At 51.4% G+C, this 13,037-nt stretch overlaps 1 protein-coding gene across 1 annotated transcript; it reads left to right on the top strand.

The window, feature by feature from the left end:
* Nucleotides 1-9,329: 9,329 nt before the first annotated feature.
* On the top strand, nucleotides 9,330-10,387 carry FA10DRAFT_258718 (hypothetical protein; the record flags this gene model as incomplete). The annotated part of the gene is made up of 2 exons (XM_025519926.1): nucleotides 9,330-9,621; nucleotides 9,696-10,387. The coding sequence occupies 2 exons, from the start codon at nucleotides 9,330-9,332 to the stop codon at nucleotides 10,385-10,387; spliced, it is 984 nt and encodes a 327-aa protein (XP_025378509.1).
* Nucleotides 10,388-13,037: the final 2,650 nt, after the last annotated feature.

Genomic DNA, 13,037 nt, shown 5'->3' with positions numbered 1-13,037 from the left:
TGTGATCTCGGGGGCCCGCTTCACTGCAATGCCCTGACGAAACATTGTCGTGGCGGTGTTCTCGGTCAAATTGCTGAGCCAGCGATTGCAACAAATCCAACTTCACTTCGTCGTTATACTGGTCCGGATGTTGAGCGACGTATGGGCTCATTCCTCTACCATGTGAAGAACCTGGAGGACCTGGGCGAATAGGGCTATCAGAACGTAATCTGCCACGAAGAGAAGAGGGAATATACAGGGAAAAGAACTCGTCTGTATGCGACGCCTGGCTTATCTCTGGATTTCGTAATTGAGGACGTGCTTGAGGGCGTCCTTGAGGGCACCCTGGGCCTATTGCGCAGCGCAACAGGCGTGACGTGCTCCGGACGTCCGGGTCGGCAAACAAGACCCGAGAAACAGGGCGTAGTAAACAGGGCGAGCGAAAAGGAAATACACAGGTCGCCGGAGCGTCCAGGACGCCCCAGGGCCCAGACCCTACACGGCTGGGTCGCCTCGAGGAAATTTTCCTTAAGGTATAGGCGAGGTTTTTTTTCTAGGACTCAACCCCCTTCAGAAAGATAAGGCGACCTATATCCCAAGCTCAGCAGTCCAAAAGAATCTTTGAGATGCTCAGAGGCTGGGTATCCTTAGCTCTTCTTCTCCTCATTGCTGGTGCTGGCAGCACTGCTGCGAGCGGAGAGAACCACACAGGAAGGAGACGTCCTCTTAACGAACCACACACGTTAGACCTGACCTTGGGCTTGCCTCCCCATCATGAACAAACAAGCACCGGCTTTCAAGACGTTCCGGAAGGTCACCGCGGTACGTATGTGCATGACAACACCCGCCCATATCGCCGTCATGGGCAAAGCTCCTCGCACGAAGATCTAGAGGCCTCAAGGACGCCTTCAGCTTCTCACCGACAGAATTCGGTGGGGAGGAAGGGCCATGCCCGATTCAGACACAGAGGCGCACAACCAGGATCAGACGTCGAACAACCGCTTCCTTCTCAGGCATTTCCACAGTTTCAACACCCGTCCGCGTTCGATAGCTTTAAAGCACAAGAGTTTCTTGACCCGTCGATGCATGAGCAGATGACGGAGCAGGCTGCTCATCAGCATTCACATTGGGGAACGCAAGAACAGCAACTTGACATACCCTCCTATATGCGAACTCAACCCCAGCCCTTTCAAGGCCAGGCACAAAGTCTTTCCTCGGCGTCACATTCCGGCCACGGTCACGTTGGACAACAAGATGGTAGATTGTTCGCACAAATGATCGAACAGCTGGAGCAGCAGCATATACATGAACAAGGAATGACTACGCCAAGGTCTGGCAAAGCCCCTTTGACGCATGGTCAAGGCCAGCCCTTTCGACACCAACACCAGTCTCAGCCTCATTCTCCTCTTCCGCAACATGCAGAACACGACTACATGATGCAGATGCAACGACAGCGGCCTCATAGCCTCCAAGAAACATCCTCATCGTTACAACACTGGCCTCGTGACTGGAACTCAGCACAATCATCTCAAGGTCTTCTTGCTCCAGAGCAAGTGAACGTAGCGAAGCCTGAAGGCCAGCAACCTGAAAAGACCAGTGCCCCACCAACGCATCTCTCAGTGTATTGGACTGACTTTCTGATAGACTCTGGTCTCATTCCCCAGATTCCGCTCCCGGAAAGCGTAATCTTACTTCCAACACTACACTGGCGTGAACCAAACGCGGACGAAGCGAAAGCGATCGATAGATCGGCAAAAAAACCAAAAAACCCAAGAAACATATATAACGCGGAATCAGATTTTAGGAGAAAGAACGGCTTGCCCGACCACGACAATTACACGGAAGCGCTCAAAACTCTCATCGGCAATGTTTTCTCAGTCATTGAACGTCCCAGGGGCTCATTCGAAGTAGAATTGGCGCGAAGAGCAGCGTGCAAACTCGTTCACAAAATCGATGAGGTAGTCGGAGAGGCAAAAGACCAGGGCACCTCCGACTCCAGAATTGATTCCCTCAAAGACATCTTGGCTAGGCTAGAGACCAAGAGGCAGACTTATAAGAGAAAGAGAGATGCAACACTTTTGAAGTACAGCCAGAAAGCGAAGGCTCGCCGCGAAGGAGGGGCAGAGGGGAATTAGGTCATCCGATCACATTTCAACGTCACAGACGGAACCCTTTCTCTTTCCTGGTCTCTGCTCGAGTTCTGTACCAATGACAACCATCTGGTCGAAACAATAGTCATGACTCTTGTTATTGCTTGGTGTAAGCAAGCTGTCACCTGGACCAAACAGAGGCTGTCAATATGTAATCTGCAACGAAGAGAAGAGGGAAAAGACAGGGAAAAGGGCTCGCCAGTGTGCCTGGCTTATCTCTGGAATTAGTAGTTGGGGGCGTGCTTGAGCACCGGCTTGAGGACGCCCTGGACCTGTTGGGTAGATTAGCAGGCGATGGCGTGCTCTGGACATCCGATACGGCGAATAAGACCCGAGAACAGGGCCTAGTAAAGAAGGTGAGCGAAATAAACATGGGCGCGGGAAATAAACAAGGGCGAGTGAAAATAGGGAGTTCACAGGGATTCGGGGTGCCCAGGGCGCCCCAGGACTTTAACACACCGCGGCAGCAACTTTTTAAGGCAGTGATTTAGGTGACACTCTAGGACCCCAATCTCCTCAGGAAAGAGTTCCCACCTACATCCCAAGCTCAGCAGTCAAAGGAGGATTTCACCATGCTCAGAGGCTGGGTGTTCCTGCTCCTTCTTCTCCTCATCGCTGCCATTGGCAGCAAAGCGGCAGGCGGAAGCGGACGTAGTGGAAGGAATCGTGCTGGTAGCGACTCGCTCCCATTCGACCTGAACTTGCCTTACCACCCTCAAGAACCAGAACGCGGCTCTCAGGACATTGCCGAAGGTCAATCCAGCACGTACTTGCACGGGGATGCTCACACACCACGACATTATGGGCAGGGCTCCTCGCATGAGGACTTAGAGGCCTCTTTGGCGCCTTCAGCTTCTCACCGACAGAATCCTGAGAGGACGAAGCGTCATGCCCGACTCAGACACAGAGGCGCACAACGGGGATCAGACATCGAACAGTCGCTTCCTTCTCAGGCATTTCCACAGTTTCAACACCCGCCCGCGTTCGATAGCCATGTTCTTCAACCGTCGATACACGAGCAGATGATGCAGCAGGCTGCTCATCAGCATCCACATTGGGGATCGCAAGGACAACAAATTGACGTACCCTCCTATATACAACCTCAATTTCAAAGCCAGGTACAAAGTTTTCCCTCGGAGTCACACTCTGGCCACGGTCACATTGGACAAACTCAAGATGGCCGAGCTTTTGCACATATGTTACAACAGCTGGAGCAGCAGCAGCAGCCTGTCAACGAAAAAGGAATGACTGAATCATGGTCTGGCAAAGCGCATTTGACGCATAGTCGAGGCCAAGCTTTTCAACACCAATACGAGTCTCAGCTCTACTATCCTCCCCCCACACCTGCACACCAGGACTACATGATGCAAGTGGAGGATCAGTGGACTCGTAGCCTCCATGAACTGCAGCGCATAGAGGCATCATCGTTGCACCACTTGCCTCGTGGCCAGGACTCAGCACAATCATCTCAAGGTCTCTATGCTCCAGAGCAAGTGGATGTAGCGGAGCCTGAAGGCCAGCAACCTGAAGAGACCAATGTCCCACCAACGCACCTCTCGCAGTATGCCACCCAGTTTGCGACTGAAATTTTGAGAAAATCAGGCCTTTATCCCCAGGCCCCGCCCCAAGACAGTTGGACCAAACGTCCAATACTACGCTGGCGTGCTCCATTACCGAGCGAAGAGGAAGCGATTGATAGGATGAGAAACAAAGAAAAAATGATCGATAGGAGGAGAGAGAAGAAAAAGTTAATGAGTTTGGATTCAGACCGTAGGAGAAAGGGCGGCTTACCCGATCACTACAATTACACGGTGGCACTCAGACGTCTGATTGGCGACTTTTTCTCAGAAGTTGAACGTCCTGGTGGCGCTTTCGAATTCGAATTGGCGCAAGCCGCAGCGGGCACACTCGTTCACGAAATAGAGAAGGTAGTCGAAGAGGCAAGGAACCAGGGCACCTCCGACTCCAGAATTCAATTTTTCAGTGACTTCTTGGAAAAACTCGACACGAAGAGGAATAGCTTCAATAGTGGCAGAGAAGCGATTGATGTGAGGCAACGCCTGAAAGGGAAGAATCCCCGCGACAAAAAAAAGGGAGCAGAAGAGCCATAAGTCGTCCGATCGGATCTTAGCGCCACGGGCGCAAGATGATCTTGGAGGGGTTGCACGTTACCTTTCCTTCAAGGTTTTTGCTTGTGTTCCGTAATAATGACAACATCTTACCGAAATAGCAGTTGTGACTCTTGCGATAGCTTGGCCCAAAAGGAGAAGCAAGAGAGGGAACGAGATTGGGAACGAGAGAGAGCGAGAGAGAGCGAGACGGAAGGAGACAGGGAAAGGCTAGAATAGGTGGCGTGCTCTCCCACAGGCGAGTAAAATTCTTGAGGACATACTGTATCCAAAAGTAATACAAAAAGCCTTTAAACAGAGCGTAGAACTCGCGGCGTTACCATCGAAGCGCTTCACTGTCAGCACAGGAGAGGTGCACTGTGCATCGAGCGAAGACGTTTTGCGTTGCAAAGGGCACACTAGCACCGTTGATGAATAGTAAAGGAACTGCCACAGCTCCCAGAAGGTCCACTAACAATGGGCGTAGGTGTATGTGTGCTGTCAAGTCGGTGCTTTCGCCGTTGTACCCTGACAAAATATTCTCGTGATGGTGTTATCGGATTCCCCGGTCAATATACTACGTCAATGATCAAAACAACGACAAGTCACTACAGCACTGCACAGCCCGGACCTTACGGGACTTCCGGCAGTTTGGCCGAGTCACGGCTGAGGAGATTGAGTCCTTGCCAAAGGTTTTAAAGCGAGGGACTTTTCTAGACCCACCCTCTTCAGGTACAAATCCCACCTATATCCTCCAAAGCCCAGTTGTCTAAAGAGGACTGTACGATGCTCAGAAGCTGGATTTTTCTAGCTTTTCTTCTCCTCGTCGTTGTCGTTGGCAGCAATGCGGCAGACAGAAGCGGACGCAGAGGAAGGAATCGTCGTAACGACGGACGGCGCCCGCTCGACCTGAACTTGCCTTACGACCCTCAAGAAGAAGATACTACCTCTCAGGACACTGCCGAAGATCAATTCAGCACGTATTTGCACGGATATGCTCACACACCACGCCATCATCCGCAGGGCCTTTCGCATGAGGATCCATACATATCATCGACGCCTTTAGATCACGAGGCTGCATCGCCTTCACCAGCTTCCCGCCGACGCAAATCAAAGCTGACGCAACGTGCCCGAGGAGAGGGATCTTCGGCGACCCAAGAAGGTAATCTGACACAAGGCCACCACCAGCCACTCTCCCACCCAATGCATACACAATTTCCGGAGCTATCCTCGCTGGACAGTCACACAGCACAAATGATGCAGCAGCAGATGATGCAGCAAGCTTCTCATCAGCAGTCACATTGGGGAACGTACGAACAGTACCAAACTGGCATTTCCCCGTATATGCAAGCTCAACCCCATCATCTTCAAGGCCAGGAACGGATTCATCACTCGGGATCATACTCTGGCCACAATCAATTTGCTCAAGTTCCAGGTGATCTGAACTACGGGCAGCTTGCTCAACAAATGGAGCAGGAGCACATTCACGAACATGGGTCCACTCAGCCATGGTCTCGTAATACCCCTTTGATGCACAGTCAAGGCCAGCCTCATGGCCAGAGCTCAGCACAATCATCGCAAGATCCCTTCGCTTCAGAGCAAGGGATTGAAGAGAGGCAAGGAGGCGGGCAATCTGACTCGGCCAATCCCTTCTTTTTATACCTCCCGCAAGGTGCGGCTGAATTTTTGGTGGAGTCTGGACTTTTACCTGCGCATCCGCACCAATTCCTTCCTTTCACCTTACACTGGCGTCCTCCCGCTTCGACAGATGAGCACAATCTCGCTGGAAAGCCACCATACTCACATAATACGGATAGTTATCATAGGCGCATGATTGGATTGCCCGACCATGACACATACTCTTCGGCGCTCAAAGATCTGGTCGGCGACTGTTTCCTCAGCATTGCACGTCCTCAGAACGGTCACGAAAGCACATTGGCGCTAAGCGCAGCGTCACACTTGAGGCATAAGTTCGAGGCCTTGGTTGCACAAGATGCACGTAAAGAGCACGATGACCATGTCGACGAGAGAGACAATCCTTTCAAGCACTTCTTGCGTGAATTAGACGGGAAGCGGGCTAGTTTTTCAGATCGTAGAGAAGAAAGAAATCAGAGGAGGAGACGTTCGAAAGGACAGGATTCCTCCGATTAGGAGGCGGCAGAGGAGACAAGGAAATGTTGTTCGTCCGGTCAGAATTGGCGTCACAAACACAAGTTCGCGTCAACTTTTCCCTCCTCTTCTTTGCTCGTGTTCCGTATTAATGACAAGCCTCTCTTCGAAGTCAGCGTCGTGACTCTTACTAAGCCCTGACTAAAATAGAATGAGAGAGAGAACGAGGGAGAAATAATGACCAAAAGAGACGGCGTGCTGTCCAATAAACGAGTGAACTTCCCGGGGCCTTGAGTAGACACAAGCCCCAGGCAGGATGTATGTCTACCGGGCTGTGCTCCTGGCGGGCTGTGCTACTGGCCTGCTTGAGAGTCCTGTGAGATTGCCTCAACAGCTTTTCTCTCGTCGTCCACAATCTCCTCAAGCACGCCATGCGTCCTATACTTCTATATGCCTACAGTGCCCTCCTCGTTGCGGTCAATGTCGTTGTTGCCTCCCCCTTCAACAACGCATCGCCGCACATTGAAGAAGGCTCGCTGCAAGATTCCCAATCTGTGACACTTCTCTCTGAAAGAGGACCAGAGCGTCGATCTGATCCTTTCGATCTGCTTTTGAAAGCTGTGGAAGCCGTTGAAAAGCAAGATCCTACTCTCACCGCTACGAGTGGGTCTGGACCTCTCCGGCAGAATCAACACCTACGTCGTCAAGATCCTCGAATGCTTCGAAAGCTGGCGACAACAGATATAGGTTCATCGAATGCTGATGGAGCTGTTGCTGCTCCGCAGAGAAGGAAGCGCGTGTTTAAGCCATCGGGACCTCGACAGGGCAGCGAGAGGCCGGAAGGCCGTTTCAAGTTTGCAAAAAAAGGACATATGGGGGCTTCGACGGACCGATCCACTACTGAAGAAGCGAGTCTGACACTCTATCGGATGAAGGGGAGGGACAAAGGGCGGCGAAAGAGAGAAGGGCTCCCTACACGTACAAGCCAGAAGTTGATGGAGGATATGATGGACCCTACACGCTCCGTCAGTACTACCGACTTCGTTACCGATGAAGAATTTAAGAAGTATAGAAACGCCGCCAAAGAGACTCTGGAGGCTTTCAAGGCATACTGCGCTCATTTGCAGTCCTCAAGTCCTGATTCGAACGATGTGAGATGGGCAAGAGAAATATTGGATGATGCCCTTTCTCGAGAAGCGGAGAGAGTCAACGACGGACACAAGAGAAGGCCGCGGCGAACGGACGATGATTGGAAAGGATCGCATAAAGATTTCAATTATGATAGGAACATCCGTTATCGTGTTGGTCTACCGACCAGGACTCAACAAGTTCGACTGGGCAAGCTTCTTCATGGCGAAGATTTCGAACGAAACACACGGCCGTCTACCGTGGAAGGTGGCAAAGAACTTCGCAAAGAAGCTTATGATCTTCTAGAAGAAGCCGTGGCTTATCTTGACAACCAAATCGATGAGGGTTTGACGGAAGAGAGCAAGAAAAGGGCGAAAATAGCCGAAATAGTGACGAAAGCGCGGGCACAATCTGTGAAGGTGAAAAAATATTCTCAGAAGGGAAAGGAGAAGACATCCACATGGAAGCATCAGCAGAAGTAGGACTCATCCAAGATGTGAAGACCCCCGCCTGATTTTTACTCATCCCCTTTGATGACTATTCTCTACTCGTCCTACTTGTCTTACCTGCTCTTCTTTATTTTTTCAAGTCCATCTCTTCTACGGCTGATTGCCTAGAAGGGATGCCGTGAGGTTTCGACCGTGCTAAAAAAGCACATCATCTCCAGATTCAGCCGAAAAATTCAGCCCCCGGACTTGAGCGAGCCTGACCAATCCTATAAATAGCCCAGACTCTTGAAATCTCTACTACTAGACCAAACCCAGCTGACAGCAGCGCCTGCGACGCGTGGTTTGGCCTCCTCTACAGTATTGCCTGCTCGGTCCGAGGTCTGCACCGAGCCGTATAAGTCGCCCAGGCTGACATCTGCTCGGTCCGAGCTCGGTGCAGATGCATCTGACGTTTGCTCGGTTCCTACTTCTGCGCAGCCATCAAGACACCCCTAGGCTGTTCCCTGCTCTGACCAAATTTGACACGGAGTCATCGAGCCCCCTCGGGGTGCTGCTTGGCCATTCGAGCCCTGCGCAAAGGTTCAAAGCCCCTCAAGGCTACTGCATGCTCGGTCCGAGGTCTGCGCCGAGCTTACGTTAGGAACGCCAGGGGCTGAGGGCGCTTCAAGGTATGAGACACACCTTGAGCGCTCTTGACAACGCTCTTCCCTCCACTTGTCTCTACATAAGGTAAATAGCTGAGCTGCGCGATCCAATTTCACCTGTCTCCTCAGATAAGATGTTGGTCATCTCCCTCTTCGTATTCTTCCCTCTCTTCGTTGCGGCAGCTCCAGCAAGCGAAAAGGGCAAGGGCCAGGCAGTCCGTCTGCAGTCACCAGCGTCGACGAGATCGGATGAATCACAGTATCTTGATCTTGAGCTCAGTCTGGGTCCTCAAAGAATCTCGCACCGTGACTTTACCAACGGAAGCCGCAGCCACGAACAGACTGAGCACATAGGCTCACAGCTTCGATCAGCGTCACACAGACAATCTTATCCCCAGTTCGAATCTTATGGCCATCAGGGCGGTGCACCTCACCAGACGGATGGGAACTTCCTCTCTCACAGTGGTCTGGCCCCTAAGCCACATGCTCAACAGCAGATTGATCCCCGTTTCAATCCTTCCAACAACTTCAACCCTTGTCCCCAACTCAACCCTTGTCCCCAATTCAACCCATATTCATATCTCAAGCCTTATGGGCACCCAATCGATGCTGCTCACCAAGCGCCAGGTCCCTATGACCACGTGCTGGGTACTTCGCAAAATTACAAATTGCTTTCACAGATGTATGAACAGCACCACAAGCATGGACCCCCCCATATATCCAGCCAGGATACTCGCCAGCAGATTCAACCGCAGTATCAACATGGATATCAACTCGAACAATATCTTCAATCGTGGCAACATAACACGGCTTCTTCAGAGAGCATTTGGCAACAGTTTCAAAGCCTACAAGCTCAGGAAGGCCCTGAAAGCTTATTCGGCAGTCGGGGCTGGGCCTCAGGCTCTTCGGGGTACCAAGCTCATGTGGCTCAAGGCCAACACGAAGCGTACGGAGCGGAAGAAGGCTCAGATAGGACAAGGAGAAAAGGAAAGCAGGTACTTCAGGGAGAAGGCTCGGCACCCCGAAGAATGCACGTTCTGTCAGACGCGGAGGAGTGTGTGCTCCGTCACCTTCCAACAACGGCTCGAAACATGCCAACCTCCGACTCAGTGCAGACGATGGTTTCAGTTCTGTCCAATCCCCGCGACAAGAATCTTATTGAGAGGCTAAAGACACTTCGTCTGGACTACTGGAGAAATCGCGATCAAAGGCGCCGAGGCTCTTTCGGATTTCCTACTCGGACTCAACAGAGAGATCTCTTGGCACTCTTTGGCAAATGGATGCAACAAAACACATCCCTTCCTGAGCCAGTCAGAGAAGAGGAGTTCGACGAACAGTTCGAGCAAGCAAATTGGCTTCTCACAAGCGCGTTCTGTGCAGCTCATCAAATTGGACTTTCACTCGATCCAGCGGAGCGTGAATTTCTCACAGCACTCTTCGAGAAACGAGGGAAGGCCTTGTTAGCATCACCAAACCCGGAAAAGGAACGTAGAAGAAGAGAAGGTCAACAAATGCGAGAGAGGTCACTCCTGCCCAGCGAAGAGGAAGAGACGTGGTTGAAAGACACTTTTCGAGCTGAGGCTTCCTCGAGATACAACGACCAGGACGAAGGTGAAATAAGGTGGAGAAGGCTGTCTGCACTCCTCACGCTCGCTATGGGAGCTTTTGAATTCAACCAGCCTCCGATCACGGAACCTACGCGGGTGAAGCTGAGACACATTTTCCAGAATATTGTGGTCGGAAGGGAGCACGAAATGCAGCTTAGAAAGGAAGGCGCAGAGAAAAACAGTCGCCGAGGTCTTATCAACATCTCGAACTGAACAATCCTGGGACGTTGCGGCAACAAGATACTCAAAGGTTCTACAAACGCCTACGGTACACTGGCAGACGTCAAATGCAGACGGATCAATGAAATATCTACAACATAGCTCTTCTCTGAATCTTCGTCTCGCTCTTACTCCCTGTCGTCCCTCTTCCCTCCCCTGTCTCCTAGCTCCGCCTGTCATTCGTCCAATTCGCCTTCGCTTTAGGTCTGGGGGCATCTCATCATCGCCTTTATCCCCAGTCATAAGCAAATATCAGTATATAAGCGTTCACACCCTCCTCTCAGCTACGGCAAGGTCTCTAATCATCACGACCATCGACTGCCAGGCCTTCATATCTTTTCACATTCTTGTCAATGAAATGTTCCAATTTGTGCATGGAGCCACCATTTGTTTCGCCGACTCATCAACCTCCTTCCGGCTGCTCCTGGCTGGACCTAGTGATCGCACAGAATTCAAGTCTCCCTAGGCTCTTGCGTTCTCGGTCCGAGGTCTGCGCCGAGGTGTTATTTACTCTCGGCTGACATCTGCTCGGTCTGAGATCTGTGAAGACATCAAAGGGCACTCGAAGGCTGAAGCTTTTACTTGGTCCCAGTCTGCGCAATTATTGAGACTATCCTGGGCTGTTGCTTGCTCGGAGCGAGTTTTTTTCGCCGACTCACCAAGCCCCATTCGGCTGCTCCTAGGCTCTTGCGCGCCTGGTATGAGGACTGCACCGAGTCTTACTCCATATACCGAGACCACTTGGGGATGCAAGACGCAGCTCGAGCGCTCTTGACATTCTTTCCCTTCAAGCCGTCTCAACGCACGTCTCTGCATAAAGGGAGCCACTTAGCAGCGCGACCCCATGTCGCCTATCTCGGAGAAGGAGAAACTCGGAAAGATGCTGGTCTTCTTTCTCTTCGTACTTTTTTCCCTCTTCGCCGTGGTAGCTCCAACAAAGGAAAAGGGCAAGCGTCAGCTAGCCCGTTTGCAGTCACCAGCGTTGCCAAATCCGGTAGAATCACCAGATTCAGATCTCGATCTCGAGCTCAGTTTGGGTCCTCGAAGAGACTCGCAGCGTGACTCTACTCACAGAGGTCGCCACCATGAAGCGACTGAACACACAGGCACACAGTTTCGATCAGCGTTACACAGAGCGTTTAAACCTGAGTTCTATGGCCATCAAGGCGGTGCACCTCGCCACACGGATGAGTACTCCTCCTCTCACAGTGATCTGGCGCCTGAGACACACGCTATCCAACATTTTGGTACCCGTTTCCATCCTTATTCCAATCTCAACCTTTATCCCCAAATCAACTTATTTCTCCATCCCGGTTCTTTTGGACACCCAATCGGTCCTATTCACCGTCAAGCGACAGGTCTCAATGACGACATGCTACGTCAAACGCAGAACTATCAACGGCTTCAACAGCTGTATCAACAGCACGACAAGTCTCACTTCGCTACTTATACTCAAGCTAGTTCCAACCTTCCAGCTAGCCAGCACATTCGCCCGCAGAATGATCCACAAATCCATCAGGGACATCAACACGAAGAGGATCCCCAATCGTTTTCCCAATCGTTGCAGCTTCACACGGCTTCTTCAGAGAGCATTTGGCAACATTACCAATGCCTTGTAGCTGAGGAAGGCGCTGGCAGTTCAAGTGGCAGTAGAGGCTGGGACTCGGGCTCTTCGCGGCACCAAGCTTACGTACTGGCGCAACACGAAGCAGACGGGACGGAGCAAAGCCACGATAGGGCAAAGAAGAAAGGAAAGCACGTACTTGAGGGAGACGGCTCGGCAACTCCAGGAATGCACGTTCTGTCAACCGCGGAGGAATTTGTGCTCCGTCATCTACCTACAACCGCTCCAAAAAAGCCAGCCTCTGGCGCAGTGGGGACCTTGGTTTCAGTTCTGTACAAACACGAGGACTTATTCGCAATCCAGACGCTAAAAGAACTTCGTCTGGAATATTGGAGAAATCGCGACAAAAAGGATCGAGGCAATTTCGGCTTTCCCACTCGGACTCAACAGAGGGACCTCTTGGCGTTCCAGAGCAGATGGACGCAGCAAGTCGAACCTTTGCCTGAGCCAGAGACAGAAGAAAAGTTTGACGAGCAGTACGAACAAGCAAAAGAGCTTGTCAATTTTGCCTTAGCTGCAGCTCTTCAAAGTGATAAGCCACTCTACCAGGAGGAACGTGATTTACTCATGACGGTTCTCGAGAGACGAAAAAAGGCCCTGAAGGAATTATCAATGCCGAAAAGGCATTATAACAATAGGAACGATCAACAAAAACGAGACAGGTCACTCCTACCCCGCAAAGACGAAGAGACGTGGTTGAAAAGCACTTTCGAAGCTGCGTCTTCCTCGAAGGACAACGAAGAGGATGAAGGTGAAAAGAAGTGGAAGAGGTTGTCTGCACTCCTCACGCTCCGATGAAAGCTTTTGAGTTCAACCAGCCTCCGATCACGAAATTTCAACGGATGAGCCTGAGACGAATGTTTCTGGAGACAGTGGCCCGAAAGAAGCATCAAAATCAGCTTAAAAAAGTTGGCACAGGGAAAAAAAGTCACCGATAAGTGATTGTTGCTGAGACGTAGCGGCAAATTTGAAGCTGCACAAGAAGTTCTCCGAAAGCCCAGAGCACACAGGCAGACGTCA

Source organism: Acaromyces ingoldii (genome assembly GCF_003144295.1).
Source record: "Acaromyces ingoldii strain MCA 4198 unplaced genomic scaffold FA10scaffold_2, whole genome shotgun sequence".
NCBI classification, from domain to species: Eukaryota; Fungi; Basidiomycota; class Exobasidiomycetes; order Exobasidiales; family Cryptobasidiaceae; genus Acaromyces; species Acaromyces ingoldii.
The sequence above is the reverse complement of the archived record's forward strand: the minus strand, read 5'-3'. Positions and strand labels throughout refer to the sequence as shown.